Source organism: Aspergillus sydowii, assembly GCF_001890705.1.
Source record: "Aspergillus sydowii CBS 593.65 unplaced genomic scaffold ASPSYscaffold_11, whole genome shotgun sequence".
NCBI classification, from domain to species: domain Eukaryota; kingdom Fungi; phylum Ascomycota; class Eurotiomycetes; order Eurotiales; family Aspergillaceae; genus Aspergillus; species Aspergillus sydowii.
The window spans coordinates 352,866-369,329 of record NW_024467869.1 but is presented as its reverse complement, the minus strand read 5'-3'; the positions used below and the strand labels follow the sequence as shown (position 1 = coordinate 369,329).

The 16,464-nt window shown below is 51.9% G+C and overlaps 9 protein-coding genes across 9 annotated transcripts; 5 read left to right on the top strand and 4 right to left on the bottom strand.

Annotated features, from left to right (window-relative positions):
- Positions 1-94: 94 nt before the first annotated feature.
- Positions 95-946, top strand: ASPSYDRAFT_92631 (MBL fold metallo-hydrolase; the record flags this gene model as incomplete). Its single annotated transcript, XM_040852710.1, has 1 exon — positions 95-946. One exon carries the CDS (start codon positions 95-97, stop codon positions 944-946), a length of 852 nt encoding a protein of 283 aa, XP_040699305.1.
- A 103-nt stretch (positions 947-1,049) lies between these two features.
- On the bottom strand, positions 1,050-3,763 carry ASPSYDRAFT_48710 (uncharacterized protein). Its single transcript, XM_040847682.1, has 5 exons — positions 3,223-3,763; positions 2,913-3,169; positions 2,492-2,857; positions 1,771-2,438; positions 1,050-1,717 (listed from the first exon to the last, which is right to left on the bottom strand). Exons 1-5 carry the CDS (start codon positions 3,378-3,380, stop codon positions 1,298-1,300), a joined length of 1,869 nt encoding a protein of 622 aa, XP_040699304.1. The 5' UTR covers positions 3,381-3,763; the 3' UTR covers positions 1,050-1,297.
- A 541-nt stretch (positions 3,764-4,304) lies between these two features.
- Positions 4,305-6,340, top strand: ASPSYDRAFT_48709 (uncharacterized protein). Its single transcript, XM_040847681.1, has 3 exons — positions 4,305-4,770; positions 4,830-4,933; positions 4,988-6,340. Exons 1-3 carry the CDS (start codon positions 4,543-4,545, stop codon positions 6,144-6,146), a joined length of 1,491 nt encoding a protein of 496 aa, XP_040699303.1. The 5' UTR covers positions 4,305-4,542; the 3' UTR covers positions 6,147-6,340.
- Positions 6,341-6,899: 559 nt separating this feature from the next.
- ASPSYDRAFT_48708 (rhamnogalacturonan acetylesterase) lies at positions 6,900-8,060 on the top strand. Its single transcript, XM_040847680.1, has one exon. The coding sequence runs from the start codon at positions 6,938-6,940 to the stop codon at positions 7,676-7,678; it is 741 nt and encodes a 246-aa protein (XP_040699302.1). The 5' UTR covers positions 6,900-6,937; the 3' UTR covers positions 7,679-8,060.
- Positions 7,838-8,442, bottom strand: ASPSYDRAFT_158275 (GFA family protein; the record flags this gene model as incomplete). The annotated part of the gene is made up of 2 exons (XM_040842716.1): positions 7,838-8,263; positions 8,320-8,442. The coding sequence occupies 2 exons, from the start codon at positions 8,440-8,442 to the stop codon at positions 7,838-7,840; spliced, it is 549 nt and encodes a 182-aa protein (XP_040699301.1).
- A 100-nt stretch (positions 8,443-8,542) lies between these two features.
- Positions 8,543-9,257, bottom strand: ASPSYDRAFT_48706 (uncharacterized protein). The gene has a single exon (XM_040847679.1). The coding sequence runs from the start codon at positions 9,243-9,245 to the stop codon at positions 8,913-8,915; it is 333 nt and encodes a 110-aa protein (XP_040699300.1). The 5' UTR covers positions 9,246-9,257; the 3' UTR covers positions 8,543-8,912.
- Positions 9,258-11,829: 2,572 nt separating this feature from the next.
- ASPSYDRAFT_60442 (uncharacterized protein) lies at positions 11,830-12,787 on the top strand (the record flags this gene model as incomplete). Its single annotated transcript, XM_040849855.1, has 3 exons — positions 11,830-12,015; positions 12,092-12,096; positions 12,478-12,787. 3 exons carry the CDS (start codon positions 11,830-11,832, stop codon positions 12,785-12,787), a joined length of 501 nt encoding a protein of 166 aa, XP_040699299.1.
- A 50-nt stretch (positions 12,788-12,837) lies between these two features.
- ASPSYDRAFT_135134 (F-box protein) lies at positions 12,838-13,905 on the bottom strand (the record flags this gene model as incomplete). The annotated part of the gene is made up of 2 exons (XM_040840715.1): positions 13,412-13,905; positions 12,838-13,339 (listed from the first exon to the last, which is right to left on the bottom strand). Exons 1-2 carry the CDS (start codon positions 13,855-13,857, stop codon positions 12,838-12,840), a joined length of 948 nt encoding a protein of 315 aa, XP_040699298.1. The 5' UTR covers positions 13,858-13,905.
- A 522-nt stretch (positions 13,906-14,427) lies between these two features.
- Positions 14,428-16,320, top strand: ASPSYDRAFT_1159162 (FAD-dependent oxidoreductase; the record flags this gene model as incomplete). Its single annotated transcript, XM_040840064.1, has 4 exons — positions 14,428-14,485; positions 14,836-15,288; positions 15,337-15,539; positions 15,593-16,320. The coding sequence occupies 4 exons, from the start codon at positions 14,428-14,430 to the stop codon at positions 16,220-16,222; spliced, it is 1,344 nt and encodes a 447-aa protein (XP_040699297.1). The 3' UTR covers positions 16,223-16,320.
- Positions 16,321-16,464: the final 144 nt, after the last annotated feature.

Here is a 16,464-nt window from a genome sequence, read left to right as displayed (position 1 = left end):
AGGCGCCATTGCTCCGAGCCATGGACCATATTACATTCTCAAAAGGTATTCTAAACAGGACTATCTCTTAACTTCAACCAAAGAAAAGCCCATTATGCCTCTCACCAACACCAGCGTCAAAGTCACCCACATTTCAACCGCAACAGCCATCATATCTATCGACGGCATAAACTTCCTCACCGACCCTGTCTTCTGCCCTGCCGGCTCAGCTTACGAATACCACGGCTGGGCCAAGGTGCCCAACCTTCACGATTGGGGCTTCACTGAGACCCCTCCACCAGCGACCCTTCGCAGCATCGCCGGCCCAGCTATCGAGCTTAACGAACTGCCGCCTATCGACGCTGTCCTCCTCAGCCATGAAGACCACGTCGACAACCTTGATCCACTTGGCCGTCAGCTTCTTGACGGAAGACGCGTCTTTACTACCCCGGACGGCGAAAGGAACCTGAAACCTCGCCCTGGGGTCGTCGGGCTGAAGCCTTGGGAAACTGTGCAGGCAACAATTGGAGGAAAAGAGTTCCGTATTACCGGAACCCCCTGCAAACATTTCCCCGGCGGCGAGGTAACCGGCTTCGTCCTCGAGTCTGACTCATTCGGCACTGATGAGACAACCGGCTTGGCCAACGCGGTGTACTTCTCCGGCGATACCGTCTGGATTGATGAGCTGGCGGAGCTAGGCAAGACGTGGCACATTGTCGTTGCAGTGCTGAACTTGGGGAATGCGTTGTTCCCTTATCCCAAGGGGGTCCTGCAGATAACGTTTGATGGTAAGCAGGCGGCGCATCTGATGAGGGTTACTGGGGCTGAGGTTATGGTTCCTATTCACTTTGAGTCTTGGGAACATTTTACGGAGCATCAGGATGAGTTGTTAGGTGTGTTTAGGAAGGAGGGTGTTGATGGTAAGGTTCGTTGGTTGACTCCAGGTGTTGCTACGGAGGTGGTTTGAGTGATGGTCAAGTTTTCATATTACATTCTTTGAGAGGTGCGCAATGGAATGTACTACATAAAATAGAAACAGGAAGACCAAGAAAGATAGACTGTCTGGGGTTGGAAGTGTAGATGTCATTTGATAGGAGGAATGTATTTTATCTGAATAAACAGCTGTAACAGGACGAATTAAGCTATCAAACGTTTGTCAAACGGTGATCATAAATCTAATCCCAATTCTCCGTGTAAACCAACTCCGTCGTACCACATAAATCGTTACTCATATAGGCACCAAGTCGGCCAAGCGTATCACAACATACTAAGTATGAAGCTGGAGACCCAATGATAAAGAAAATGAAAACTGAACACGTCAGCGAACAGACAGAATGGTACGGCCACCATCCCAAGTAATCCTCTTCCGAACCATCAATCTGAATGTACTGTGTTTAGTATCCAGGGCCTCTCCCTCTCCGTCCACCAGCTGGGCAGAGGGCGCAAAAACAATCGCCTCGCCTGTGCGAAGACTGGCAATTTGATACAGGCCTTCAAAGATATGATGTCCGTCGGTCTCGGTCGAATCGTCGATTGGAAGATGTGCGCGGATGGTCTCGTACCATTTAGGACTTGTGAATCGATGGATCATGGTGATGGAGCACAAATCGATAAGTCGAGGTGAAATGGTGGGTTCTTGGGTGGATATGACGGTGCGGACTCCCAGATGGCGCTGTTGGCGGATGATGTTGAGGAAACTGTCTGTCAGCTCTTTTGCAGCTCTCGTTTCATTCATGTACTGGAGACATCGTTAGCAGGTAATAAACTTCTGGATCAAGAAATGGCAACTACCTTGTGCGCTTCATCTGCGACGATCATCTTGGCTCTGGAACGATGAGTGTAAAGGAACAAGTCAATTGCGATCCGGAACAGAACGCACGCAGTGCTCTGATCAACAAAGGGGCAGGACAAGTCGAGAATCGTGACGCCGCCACCAACAAAGTAATCGCCGCTGTTCTGCCCTGCCAAATCAAGATAGGAATCCAACAGGTCTAGTCTCTGTGCAAGGAAAGGAGTTTGATGGCGGTCCAGCCGAAGATTGGCAAGACGCCTACGGAAATCAGCGTAATCAAACTTTCCACCGCTCTGCATGGCCATTTCGCGCAGTACTTTGAGTACCTGGGCCATGTAGAGTGGTATATGCTCACCCTGAGACAGGGACATAAGCGAGAGCATCATTTCAATGTTCAGATGGCGAGGGTTGATCCCAAAGGGTCGAACTTCTACATTTGGGATATGTGCGTACATGGCGGACAGGTTGTGAAAGTTTGTTGGCGAAACAAGGACACGCACAGGAATGTGTTGTTGTTCCGATGCATATTTCGGGAGTACCGAGGCGAGGAAGGCTGCTTCGCTGGGCTGGGCATTGATATTGGAACTGTACTCGTTGAAGTGAAGTACAAGAGTAGAAACCGATTGTTTCAAATTGCCTAGACCCTGCATCGTCATGGAGCAGTTTTCTGTCTCCGCGTTAGTTAAACACAACATTTTATAAGTGGGCGGCCTGTGCTACCAATGATACAAGACGTTGTGTGGGACTTTCCACTTCCCTGCAAGCCGCAGATGAATACGGAGAATGGTACATTGGTATTGAGCACCACTCTGGGGTCCGGGTTGTCGATTTCGTAGTTTAACGACGGCTTGAGCTTGCCCAGAAGCGCAAACTGGGACGGCATGCCGTACCCTTGTTTCTCGAGTGCCGTCGAAAGAAGTGCTGCATGTTTACAATGCGCAGAGAGGGGAACAGCCATCATCTCGTCTTCTTCGTCGGAACTGAGAAAGTGTAGTTGCTCATCTAGCGGGGGCATCACGGGTGCTGTCACCGCTGCCACCGCTGCCTGTTCTTCGAACTCGCCGCCGGCAAGATGATCTTGGAAGTCTAGTGGAGATTTAAATTAGCATGGGCCGTATATTTACATCACAGGGGACCAGACCTTTCATCAGAGGCGTCGGCTCTGCGAACACCTCGAAGGGAATTTGCGGGTCCACTGCCCAATCTTCCTGCGGCGGCTCCTCAAGCATCTTCGGGACGGGTATTTGGGCATATTCAGTCACACTGGAGGCATAGCATATTGGCAACCCTGTCGAGACCGTCGGTACTGCTGGGACCTCAGATCTATTTTGACGACTAGGGCGAGTTGCACGGGACCGTTTATGGGGCTTTTTCTGCTTCTCAAGAAACGCTGTGTAGCTTTATAACACTCGGTAAGCCCAAGAATCGAATGAAAAGAGAGGACCGCCTACTCGGTGACAATCATGGGGATGGACCGTCTAAGATGGGGATGCTCCCTGGTGTATCTGGCTTTGATCTCTTCTTGATCAATGGGGATGTTTCGTTTATGGCGGTCCAGAAGCTCGGCACGGATGGCCTTTCGAACGGCTGGATTTGCAGACTTCGTCATTATTATATCACAGTTACAGGACTGACATGAGTAATGGGTTTTGGATGAGTTGTGGCATGGATCTTGTGTGTGTGAGAGTATGTGTTGTTGTGTTTCCTCCTTCTGGAAACTATGGCATAACTTCGGTCACAATTACTCAGCAGAACATAAAAGGCATAACCACAACAATACGAATTACCGACCAGCAGAAAGGGCAGCGAAGGCAGCTGAGACTTTTTTGCCTCATTGCCTTGCCACCTCTGCTCAATGTGTTCACCTGGTGGCTGGGGCCTCAGCATTCTGGCGCCGCTGGCTGTTTGTTCGCCTCCCGACGGCCATCCAGCTTCTCTCCATGTTGCAGAAGCACCTTGCTAGAACCCATTTAGAGTCGGTCGGCCAAAAAACCTTGTTTCTGCATGAGTAATGCTTGAACTAAATTTTCATGTCATTTCCCATCGAAGGACCAGTCCATGACTAACGCCAATCCCAACCATGGGCCGCCAAGGAGCCAGGCTGTTTAGCACCGGACTTGTTCATGTCCGCCCATACAACTCCGATGTCACTTTCTGCCAGCTTTGAGAATACAAGGGGACATGGGTTGAAACTCCAGTTTTCGTATCCAATAACGCGGGTAGACTGGAATGTGCAAGAAATATATTCTGCATGAGATATATTCAGAATGAGTGGCTGCTCCGTCCGAGAAGATGGAGGATAGAGTAGGAATGCTCCCTTCCGTCAGAAGGATATTCCACTTCTTTGATGCTAGAAGTACAAATTCAATGACAGATGCAAGCGGCGTTCGCCACGTGCAGGCTCTTATCATGGCCGATGCGAGGACCCTGGCATGACAGCTCCGGAAGTTTGCTCCCCGGATTGCGGTCCCCACGGGGTGAACTACCCCGGTCCCACCGCTGCGGCCTCTCCAGAGACACGCGGGAGACCCATCCGGGGGAGTGGTGTTGGCCTGTCGGACAGGGATCCAATTGGCTTTTAAATTGTGTGGATTAAGAAATGGCCGAGCTGGCTTGGGATTCTTGTCCACTCTGCCAATTCTAGGCGTTGAGCGGCGGGTATAAAATACTCGGTAGCTCTCCTGTCTATTTCGCCAGAAATTCTGTGTCTCTCTGTTCATTTCTATTCAGAGGACTATCACTTTTGTTTATCCATATCATCATCTTGTACCATGTCCGAAAAGGGCAGCCGCGATGTGTCCTCCCAGGAGAAGGAGAAGCAGGACGAGGCCTTTGTCGAACATGCCCACTCAGGGATGTTCGACGATGAAAAGGCTGTCCGAAGCCAGGGCGACTACTCTGGTGCTATTACAAAGACAGACCCGAGGGAGATCCAGCTGGTCCGCAAGCTCGACATGCGAATGATGCCTATTGTCTGGGCCATGTACTTCCTCAACTATGTTGGCTCTCCCGCTCCCTGTCAGTCCTTTGCAGTGGGTATCTAATATTGAACGATTAGGTCGATCGGAACGCCATTGCAAGTGCACGACTTAATGGGTTGGAAGATGATCTCGGGCTTCAGGGAACGCAGTACAACACCTGCATCTCTATTCTGTTTGTTGGGTAGGCCTGCCTGTACTCGTGTATAAACGTCAGCTAACACCATCAATTTCATAGATACCTGGTAATGCAAATCCCTTCCAACATGCTCATGTCCTCCGGCAAGGTCCGAGCTTCCATTTACATGAGTGTCTGCATGGGATGCTGGGCCGTAGTGTCCGCCTGTACAGCCCTCACCAAGAACTATACAGGACTGGTGCTGGTACGATTCTTTCTAGGAATCGCCGAAGCCCCGTTCTATCCCGGCGCCCTCTTCCTCCTCTCGCTCTTTTATACGCGGAAAGAAATCGCACTCCGAATCTCGATTTTATACTCTGGTAACATTGTCGCAACCGCCATGTCTGGTCTCATCGCTCTCGCCACATTCGAGACACTTGACGGAGCCCATGGCCTAAAAGGATGGCAGTGGCTGTTCATTATCGAGGGCGTCGTGACATTCGGCATTGCTCTGTTGGGTCTTGTCATGCTCCCTGACCATCCGCTCACCACCCGGTGGCTCACGCCTGAAGAGCGAGAGTTGGCCCATGCTCGTATCCTGGCAGACACCGTGGGCAACGAGAACTCCAAGGGTGTCCTGGCGGGACTTAAAGAAGCCTGTCGCGACCCCCGCCTGTACCTCCTGGCTTTCATGCAGAACATGCATCTCAGCGCCTGCAGCTTCAACAACTTCTTCCCGACCGTCATCGGGAGTCTCGGCTTCAACACGACCATCACCCTTGCCCTCACCTGCCCGCCATACCTTGTCTCGGGCGCAGTCGGTGTCGTCGTCGGTATTACTTCCGGAAAATGGAACGAGCGGACGTGGCATATAACAGCGACGATGGGCATCGCCGTGATCGCATTCATCATATCCTGCACTACGATGAATACCGGGGCCAGATATCTGTGCTGTTTCCTGTTTACCAGCGGTGCATACGCCGTCAACTCGGTGATCCTCGGCTGGGTCTCGGCGACGCTCGGTCAGACCCCTGAGAAGAAGGCAGCCTCTCTGTCATTTGTTAATGTCGTCGCGAATGCGTCTTATATTTACACTGCGTATCTATATCCTGAGTCTGATGACCCGAAGTATATTACCGCCATGGCGAGCAACGCAGCGTTTGGGACGGCGACTATTCTCAGTGCTTGGGCGCTGCGGTGGTGGTTGAAGGCCACGAATAAGAAGATTGCGCGTGGATCTGTTCCTGGGGCTGAAGATGGGGTCTACTATGCGTATTAAGAGGACTTGTTCAAGTGCTTGATGGTTGGTTGCTCGGGGTTGTCCCTGAAACAGGATGTCTGGTTTGGATACGCCGCTTATTGTTGACTCTGATATTGAAGTATTTATTCCGTATTTTCACTTACATGCACGGCTGTCAATATCCAATCTTCAGTACCGGTTATATGGCCTATATGATAAATTTCACCCTCGCCGGATCTAACCCATTATCGGGAAAGGACGTTCGTCAGACACTTCCAGGCCACTCTCCTCTCCCCAGTTTATACACTCGGCCCAGCGGATCGGCTCAATTGGTAGAATGACAACGGATGGCTGGTATAACGCTGTCTGAAATGCAGCAATTTCTCCGCCTTGGCGCTGATCTCTCCGCAATTCGATTCAATTTGATGCACTCTTGACGCACTCGCTGCTTCAGGTTCTCATGTTATTGGACGCTGTCCCTGGAATCCACTCTATTGTGTACACTTTAGTCACACGCTTGCTGTTCTGGCACGGACATTCCCCAGTCGGTCGAGTCCTCGAATCCCTGTCGGTTCATCTCCCACCGACAATTGGACTCTTCACGGCGCACCAAGCTTTGTGAGAGTCATCGCTCATTACTCAGTAATTTAGTGCTGCTGAATTTAATATATTCATGGCCGTTTCCATTTATCCGACGCGGGTTCTGTTTTGCGTAGAATTAAAATGATCTGAGTAGTGCTGTTCGTATTATATATATTTGGTATTCCCCGCCCCAACTCATACAAAATCCTCAACCCAACCACGATATCAACAAACAGCCCAAATCCAAAATGCGTTCGTACATCCTCCCGGCCCTGCTTTTTGCAGGAACAACCTACACCCAACCAACAAAACGCGCCCTCCCCCCGGCCTTCTTCCTGGCGGGAGACTCCACCACCGCCCCAGACGGCGGCTGGGGCGACGCCTTCGTGTCCTCCCTATCCTCCTCCTCAACAGGAACCAACTTTGGCCACAGCGGCGCAACAACCGGCTCATTCCGCTCAGGCGGGGACTGGGACTCCGTGCTCTCGGCCGTCTCCGAGGCCGCGGGCTCATACACGCCCTACGTCACCATCCAGTTCGGGCACAACGACCAGAAAACGGACGAGGGGTTAGCTGCGTTCAAGGACAATCTTGTGCAGTTTGATGCGGATGTTCGGGATGCTGGTGGGATTCCGATCTTCCTGACCTCGCTTACGAGGCGGAAATTCGAGAGTGATGGGACGGTTAGTGATGATTTGGCGAATGTGCGGGAGTTGACGGAGGAGGCGGCGCAGGAGACTGGGGCGTTGATTGGGGATTTGAATACCAGGTCTAGGGAGTATGTTGAGGCGATTGGGCAGGAGAATGCAGATTCTTATAACTTGAGTGAGGATGATAGGACGCATTTGAATGAGGCTGGGGGTGTGGTGTTTGCGGGCATTGTGGGTATTATACTGAAGGAGCTGGAGGCCAGCTTTGATGAGTTTATTACCATTGATGCGGATTTGGTTGCTGCTGTTGAGGCTGGGGAGTATTACTATCCCCAGTGAGATATCAATGGACCTGCGAAATATGTATTTAACGTTATTGAATGATTACCTAGCTGCAGCTGTGGATACAAATGGCGACTTATCAAAGTCATCTCGAGTACCTACGATATGACGAGCACTTGCTCTAGAATATTCAACCTGCCAGTATCAATCCATAGTTCATAGAGACTCTCGAGGCCCTCTGTTTCGCGGCGCATAAGCCGATCCCTGAACATGCTGGACACCATCTGCATCCCGTAACCACCCAACACGATCCTTCGTATACTGCTCGACTCTAGGCTTCAGCTTGGTCTCATGAAGATTAAAATCATCCACGGTACCAATTCGCAGGATACTGCTTCCCGGGTACGCTTCGCCGACACGGTACATCAGAGACCCACAGACCGAGCAGAAGTAATTCGTCATGGCCTTTCCGGAGGCGATGGTCTTTGACTGGCTAAATTTACTCAGCTTCTCACGACCTCGTACATGAGTGAGATGAGCGTCCGCGATGATGAAGTTAGAGGCGAACATTGAGGCTGTGATTTTGCGGCAGTCGGTGCAGTGGCAGATGAATGTGTCGACTAGGCCTGGGGCTTCGGTTGGCTAGATTAAACAGTTATTCAGAACCTAAACTATTGGTTCAAAATTACTGTACTAACAAATGACAGCTGCACAGTACCGCAGTAGCAAGTTGCTGTTGCTCTTCTTCCTTCAGACCAGCCGTCTTCGGCTAAGCCGGCGACTGGAATGTACGGCTTATTAGCGTTGTGGGACAGAGACATGCTAATGAAGTCCAAATTTGAACCCAAACAGTAGCAGCTTGAAAGACAAGATAAATGAGATCTGTAGCAATAGATACTCAAGCCGAGGATGCGGCTGATAGAAATGCACGTAAATGATGACAAATGCGAACAACGATGACTCTACTACCATTAATCCATTTACTGGAAAAGGCTTAGCATCGGACTTCGGGGCCGGACCAAGAGACAAGCCTCCGGGAATGTGGAGGCAGTTCCTGGTTCAAAATCACGGGTACCGTTGAATGAGGTTGCGAATGGGGATGCGTATTAAGGCAGACGGGGGGGCGGAAGGAGAATAGCGAAATCCACCAGGAAAATTCAATTTCGTATTCAATGGTGAATAGGACTATATATTAATACGCGCCCATATCAAGCCGTACACCCATACTCCCAGTGTGTCTCGGGTACAGCTGACCAGCTACCCCTATCCAGCCCAGCTATATCCTTGGTACTTAGAACCCAGCAGCCTGAGCAAGGAACTGCGCCGCCTCTTTCGCATTGCTTCCATAGCTGAGATGAGCCATGAAATTTCCACCATCAAGGCAAACAGGGTCGCCGCTAGCACAGAAGGTCTTGAACTGGTCAATGTTGCTAGGCTTCTGCGCCTTGAAGGGGTCACCGAAGGTAACAGCTCCAACGACCTGTCCAGACTCCAGCTTCTTGTCCGCGTTGTGCACGACCATTGCGCCCTGCGAGTAGCCGCCGAGAACAACCTTGGTGTCTGGGCATTGCTTGAGTGCCGTCTGCACGAGCTCGGCCATCTTCGGGCCACCGGAGGCGCCCATGTTTGCGTTTCCCTAGACGAGTACCTGTTAGATACGATGGACGTTACATGGATCGGAATAGCAGACGTACAGCGGCATCAGCGGGGTAATCGACTCCCTGAACGGCGCATCCGTTGTTGGTGAGAGAGTTCAGTTCCTGGCCGACCTTGGGGCCGATAACGGTGCCCATGTTGCCCATCTCTGTGGTGCCGCGGGCGAAGATGAAGGTGACCTTTTTGCAGCCGTTGTTGTCGGTCACGTCGTTTGAGGTCGAGGAGCCTCCTGCTATTGTTAGCATGCGGGTTTGAAGATGTGTAGACAGGAACGTTAAATACCCAGGAGCGAGCCAAATCCACTGCTACCGGATGAGGAACTAGAACTATCGGAGCCGCCTCCTGCGTGGTTTAGCTTATGCTTTCAGATATATGGGAGACTCTTACCCATGAGGCCGCTGAGTCCACTGCTGCCGGACGAGGAGTCGGACGATCCAGACTCAGACGAGCCGGATGAGCCGGACGAGCCAGTGGAGGAGTCAGAGGAGTCAGAGGAATCAGAGGAATCGGAGGAGTCAGAGCCACCTCCTGGGGCTGTCAGCTACTAGTCCTGATATCTGGGGAGGCAATCTTACCCATGAGGCCACTGAGTCCACTGAGGCCACTGCTACCAGATGAGGAGCCGGAGGAGTCAGAACTACCGCCTGCATTTGGTAAGTATTTGGTAATGGTATATGGGAGGAGAGAATTACCAAAGAGACTGCCTAGGTCACTGATACCAGACGGGCTCGCGGCGCGGCCTACGCTTTTGTTAGCTTGCCCGTGCACTGTTGACGGGGCTGTCTCACCAAAAAGGGATCCCAAGCCGTTCTCAATATCAGAACCTCCAGACGATCCTGGGAACAAGTCGGATAGATCGAACCCATCGTCACCGGGACTGGATGAAGGGGTAGAGCTGGACGAGGGCGATGGGCCGGAGGAGCCGCCAAAAAGGTCAGCTAGGTCGCCCAGTCCGCCGAGGCCTCCATCACGACGGGGAAGTTTCTTGAAGGCTGAAGAGGATCCGGGGAACCAGTCAGATAGGTCGAATCCACCAGGCCCGTCGGGAGCAGTCGATGAGGGGGTAGGGCTGGAGGACGGGGAGTCGGATGAGCCGCTGAAGAGATCGCCTAGATCGGGGCCGCTTCCAGCACCCTCGCTAGAGAAGCCTCCTGAGCCTGGTGCGAGCAGATCACCGAGATTGAACTGGCGAGATTTGATGGTGGGAGTGGGAGCGCCGAGGGAGCCGGCGGCCAGGGCGAGGATGAGTGCAGACTTCATGGTGTCGTTAGGCTAGAAAGTAAATGTAAAAGAGTGGTAAATCGAGCACAGCTCGGATTTGATAACAAGAAGGAATGGAGAATTGGAATGGTTTTCCTGGGAAGTGGGAAAAATGAAGGATGAAAGCAGAACCAGTCTGGCTGACGAGAGGAGGTCTTGGGAACAGGCACCATGTTATATATCACTGTCCCTGCCCCATGGCACGTTTGAGAAGTAACAAATTTTCGCCATGTCGGTATTCAAGTGTTTCATCTGTGGGGACTGAAGGCTCAGGTTGCCCGAGGCTCAAGACAGTGCAATATATCTGAGTCCCGCCCCGATGGGATTCAAGGAATATGATTAGCTGTCGGACAAGATCAGATAGATCTTCTGCCGGCTTTGACCTGTTGTTTCGATAGATCCAGGCCGAGCAATCTTCAACTGCCGAACTCAAAGGGGCCGGCCAGCTAAATCAATGGTGCGACACCAATGTGCGCCTAGTGGTAGCCCTATACGGAAGAACACGCCCGATACGGAGATGGTCGCGAACCACTTGACAACCTGGTCTGTGACGAATTGTCTTGGATTGAATATTGGCCGTTGGCTTGTCTCGACCTGCAAGGCCCCGGCTGAAGGGGCACGGTGCCGTCAGCCATGTGTCACAGTGAGACAGCAGTCAGTGCTTAAGGAACTTCCCTCCCAAAGGATACACACACTTTTGGGGGGAACTTACAGGCTGCGATCTGAAACCGCCGCTGCAAAGTTAAAGAAAGCAGACTTGGTGGGATATCTGTGCCGAGACGAAGCGAACGTTAAGAATTCCAAATCCCATCCGGCCCTACAGAAGCCAAAACGTGGTTGGCGCTGTCGCAGGGCTTAACGGGGATCCACTGAACCCACCAAAAAATTGGACTCTTCAGAGTGTCGCAGATTTGGATCTAGACTTGATTGATTGTAAATACCGTGCCGCGGGCATCAACTGCCGATTCCCAATAATTATACCAAAATGGACCTGGCAGTTACTGCATGGAACCTGTCCCGCAGAATACAATGAAGCACCAATTCTCGGCCATGACAACCGTTGATAATAACATACTATATCATCAGGCTGAGCAGTTGGGCACAGACTGGAGCACACTGGCGACAAAATCGCCGCCTCTGCCACATTATTACCGAACAAAATGATCCATTCTGGTAGGCTATGGCAGTCTTGGTATAGCGGCGCCACATAAGCCTCAGCATCAGCGTCAGCACCAGCTGAACTTCGACGCGGGGCTCCCAAACTTCCCATCGTCATCATCCCAACAGTCTCAATGTCGCGGCCATCACAGAAAGAACCACGACTCCCAAGGCCACTCGGCGGCCCGCATGTTCTCTTCGATGGCTCGTTCATCCTCGAGTTCCTGCAGCCGTCGCCCGAGCTGGATGCGTCGGTTCTCATGCGCGCGACGTATGTTGGCGGACACGAGGCGATCAGCGCAGGCAAACAGCATCCCCAGGTACCTCATCGTCCATTTTATCAAGCGCATGTTCTGATCTGGGCAGGCCCCTCCGCTGCATATCCATTTAACCCAGTCCGAGTCCTTCGTGGTCGAATCCGGCGCAGTCGGGACCACGACTACATATGACTGCATCGACACCATCCATACCGCATCTACGAACCATCTCCAGAGTGTCCCGCGACCAGGTCTTTCTCCGCCGGTCCCCAGCCGGACTGCGGATGGAGTCACTGTAGTTCCGCCCTGGACGCCGCATAATTTCTGGCCGTACATCCCTCATCCTCATTATATCTCACAGTGTGGCAAGTACTAACAGCCGGGCAGCGTCGCCCCTGACCACCCCTTCTGGTCAACCGAAGAGGGCCAGCAATGCGAGGCCTCTCTACCGAATGGTCGCAATTCTGACACGACTGTTCTTATCTGGGCCCATCCCAGGACCGGCAGTGATACGCCAACTGGGAGACTGGCATCCGACTTTCCACCGGATATGGATGCAGCGTTCTTCCTCGCCCTCCTATCCTTCGTGGATGCGATCGCTTCACGACGCGTCGCTATGACTCCGAGCACAGCAGCAAGGTTTTTTGGGCTCCAGACGGAAAGTGGCTTGGGGCTCCTCATCGCACCAAGCTGTTGGTGGCTTGGGCCTCTTAGATGGATGATTCCGTGGTCAGCACAGTGTGCACTTGAATGGGTTCGCAAGATGTGTGGTGGGAAAGACATTGTGAACCTGGTTGAAGATGTCATTGAGGAACATGTTGTTAAGCGGCAGTAGTACTTGGCGATGTCACTATCTCACAATAGCCCTCTGATGCATATATTCGTTTAAACATCACTTAGCCGACGGTAAATATGCCTACAATCCTGCAGGTATGGATGATCATAATCCCTCACAACCACCAGATTCGCCTGGTATTCCCCTCCGCTCGTACACACACGCGTGAGTCCATCCCCATCACCACGATCGCACTCCTTCCCTCGAACCGCAGCCACTTTATACAACTGCATTTCATGCAAAAAGTTCATCCCAGTCGCCGTATCATTCTCGCACCGCCGAAGGGAAAAAGCAGGACACCAGCCGCGCCATGGATCGTTCTTCGCGAACACCACCTTAACTGATACATCGTCTGGTATCTCCCCTAACTCCCTATCCGGGCGTTCCTCACCCCATGCGTCGTCGGTACCAACAAGCATATCGCCTCGGCGGTATTCGATGTCCGCATCCCATCGGTCGATGCCACATTCTTGCCTGTTCTGGCATTCAGCGAGCACGGCCATAATGTCCCCTATTAGTAGCGGCTGCCCGGTGGATTGGATCCAGTAGTGTCTGCAGAGGTAGTTATTAGGTCCGATTCAACCAGGAGGTATGGTATCTACGAGGGCGTTGAGTGCACTATACATAGTTTGTTCTTGCGGGTCATCTTGGTAACAGTCAATGTCCAGCTCAACTTGTGTCCGCGGTGGCTGTGTCGCGAGCATCGTCGTCCAGGATCCAGGTTTGTCGTATACACGCGTTTGCAGACTGAAATCCCCGTGCTCCTGTGAAGGGCCGTAACAGATGCGTACGTGCATTCCGACCCGCTTGAACGCAGGGTTCACTTTCCATATATGTCTTTCGGCGCCCTTTGCGGCACTGGTGCTGGTATTTTGGTGTCCGAGCGCGGCGAGCTTACTGAACGGACGGTACCAGCATGCTTCTTGCAGGAGGGGTGATGTGGTGATGATATCTCGCCACCGACGACATACCCTTTTCGTTCGGACTATCTCGACTGGATCTTCGAGATGAAGGAGTATGGCCTCAACCAGTTCGAAGATTGCCAGGGTTAGGTGGCTAGGCGATGCCATTATGTCACGGCTCACTGTGCCACGTTGTAGAAATCTTAGAGAGGACGGGCCTATCGTGAATTAAATAATGCTCTATGCGATGTTCGGTCTAGCTTGTGGGTCAGGCTTTTCTCCACTGTATACAGATACCCCCTGGGCGTAAGCCATCAAGTACCGGTAGGTATGCGGTCACAGTGCGAGGCTTGGCTGCCCGGACACCACGCATTTTATTTTCCCCGTTGTGATCAACCTGTGCAGATAGCCTGCTGGGAGTAACCACTACGCTAAACTCAGAAACCCAACTTGCAAGATTCAATATGTCTAGAGGAAAGATAGCATAAAAGAGCCAAATGGTTATTCTCCCATCGATAAACGAAAGTGTCGGTGCAGCTGGCCAATCTCGAAGAAACCCGATGGTCTTGCAACTGTACGTATTGTATCTGAGGTCATAGGCTTTACGGTGGATTCAGAACTTAGACGCAATATGTTAGAGATACCTGACAATCCACCAGCCTTGCAGGGTTATTGGTGTAGCGGTCTAGCGTTGTGTCACAATATACTGGCTCCTTGCTAAGTCGTACTGATTGAATAATGTGTCTGGACTGTGTTCATCGGCATAGGTGGATCAGCGCAAACGCACAACCTGTCGGTAAGCATCGGTGAGATTGGAAAAAGCAAAATTGATTATATTTGATTCCTCGAACCCGACAAGCGGGGCCCCGATGCTGATGCTGTTTTCTGAATGACATGCAAGGGGCAATATCACTGCTGGCAGCTGAAATCCTTACCCCGTCTCTCGAACCACACCTGGGACTCATGGTGGTCTTCGCTCAGGAGACTATGCAAGCACCATACCTTCGCACTTTCTACAAGATACTAACAATATAAGCAGCCTCAACAATACACACAACATTGACTTCAGCATGCCAGAAGACAAACGAGACCAGGAAAACACTAGTCTCTGCCATGACCACCAAAAGCCCACCCTCCGCGAAACAGTCGACATCGCCATTATCGGCGGCGGCATAATCGGCGTCATCATGGCGTTGGGACTCGCCCACCGCGGAATGAAAGTGATAATCTACGAACGCGCGAGCAAATTCACAGAAACCGGCGCAGGATTTGCATTCACTTCTGGTTCACGAGAGGCTATGCGCATTGTTAACCCGAAGGTTTTGCAGGCGTTTCTGAGAGTTGGGGCGCCGAGTAAGGATAGATTTATGCGGTATTTCGATGGCTTTACGACTGGTGTTGATGAGCCCAGCTGGCAATTCCCCGCGGATAGACCGGGGTATTATGGTTGTCTGAGGGCGGCCTTTTTGGAGGAGTTGGGGAGGGAGCTTCCGGAGGGAGTGATACTGTTTGGAAAGACATTGGAGAGTTATGAAGATAGGGAAGGGGAGAAAGTGGTTCTACAGTTCACAGATGGAAGTATAGTGGAGGTTGACGCTGGTATGTTGCCTCATAACCCTACTTTATCCCCTGTTGACACCCCCCCAGTCATTGGCTGCGACGGAATCAGGTCGCGCACTCGTCAGATCATGCTGGGGGAAAATAACCCGGCAGCTTACCCTAGTTTCGCGAATATAGTGGCATATCGGGCACTTCTTCCTATTGAAAGCGTCGTTGCGGCCATGGGCGAAGATAAAGGGTACAGTCACTGCCAGCATGTAGGGCCAGGAGCATATACAGTGACATATCCGGTAAACCCATAATCCGGTGATGATTATAGAAAGTCGCTAGTGAACGTGGGTAGGTCGCAAATAGCACACTGACCAATACGATCGTGTTTTGCAAAACATCCGAGGCATGGCCTGACAGCAGCAAGTTGCTAGAAACCTGCAATAGGGAGAATGCGCAAAAGGCGGTTCAACATTGGAAGGCAGATATCCAAGCAGTGGTTGATCTGCTGCCCGAGAAGCCCAACAAATGGGCGATATTCGACACGGCTGATCACCCAGCTGCCTCGTACACATCTGGGCGAGTGTGTATAGCCGGTGATGCCGCGCATGCTAGCACGCCGTTCCTAGCCTCTGGCGCTGCGATGGGGGTGGAGGGTGCGGCTGTATTGGCCACTCTATTGGATACTGCACTCGGTAGAACTGAACCAGCGTCACAGGCCGCAAAGGATGGCGCCATAATAGCGGCCTTTGAAACATTCAGCAACATCCGGCTGCGACGATCGCAAAGGGTAGTGACTGACTCGCGTGCCGTTGGTGATATCTGCCTGTGGCAGAACCCGGAGACGGGGAGAGATGGGGGTAAATGCTTTGCGGACATCTGGCCGAGGTGCTGCCACGCTTGGGAGTTTGATATCGGGGATGTGCTTGAGAGGGTGCGCCGTGAGTGCGACGGTCTTCTTAAGGGGTATCATGGTAACGTTTAGAAGCCTGGGGCACATTAATTGCCATTTCCGTGTCTACTTAATGATGCGTAGCTCTGACGCTGTTCAACAAAGCAAACCAAGCTACAATTCCAGATTCCAGCGTACTTCAACATCAAAGGATCTACAGGTGGCCCGACCCTTGGATTGGCTGCAGTGTGGTCTCTCCTGCGTAGGACCGGAATGTGAAATCCGGTCGACCAGCCATGACTATTCAGCTGCCAACGAATAAGCTCCGGCTGATG

Bases quoted from the DNA above. Each gene is read 5' to 3' on its own strand.
- ASPSYDRAFT_48710 (XM_040847682.1), bottom strand. From the start codon at position 3,380: ATGACGAAGTCTGCAAATCCAGCCGTTCGAAAGGCCATCCGTGCCGAG. The intron at 2,858-2,912 runs GTCTGGTCCCCT...AATCTCCACTAG, and splicing joins GCCGACGCCTCTGATGAAAG to ACTTCCAAGATCATCTTGCC. The intron at 1,718-1,770 runs GTAGTTGCCATT...CGATGTCTCCAG, and splicing joins TCGCAGATGAAGCGCACAAG to TACATGAATGAAACGAGAGC.
- ASPSYDRAFT_48709 (XM_040847681.1), top strand. From the start codon at position 4,543: ATGTCCGAAAAGGGCAGCCGCGATGTGTCCTCCCAGGAGAAGGAGAAG. The intron at 4,771-4,829 runs GTTGGCTCTCCC...TTGAACGATTAG, and splicing joins CCATGTACTTCCTCAACTAT to GTCGATCGGAACGCCATTGC. The intron at 4,934-4,987 runs GTAGGCCTGCCT...TCAATTTCATAG, and splicing joins ATCTCTATTCTGTTTGTTGG to ATACCTGGTAATGCAAATCC.
- ASPSYDRAFT_48708 (XM_040847680.1), top strand. From the start codon at position 6,938: ATGCGTTCGTACATCCTCCCGGCCCTGCTTTTTGCAGGAACAACCTAC.
- ASPSYDRAFT_48706 (XM_040847679.1), bottom strand. From the start codon at position 9,245: ATGGGCGCCTCCGGTGGCCCGAAGATGGCCGAGCTCGTGCAGACGGCA.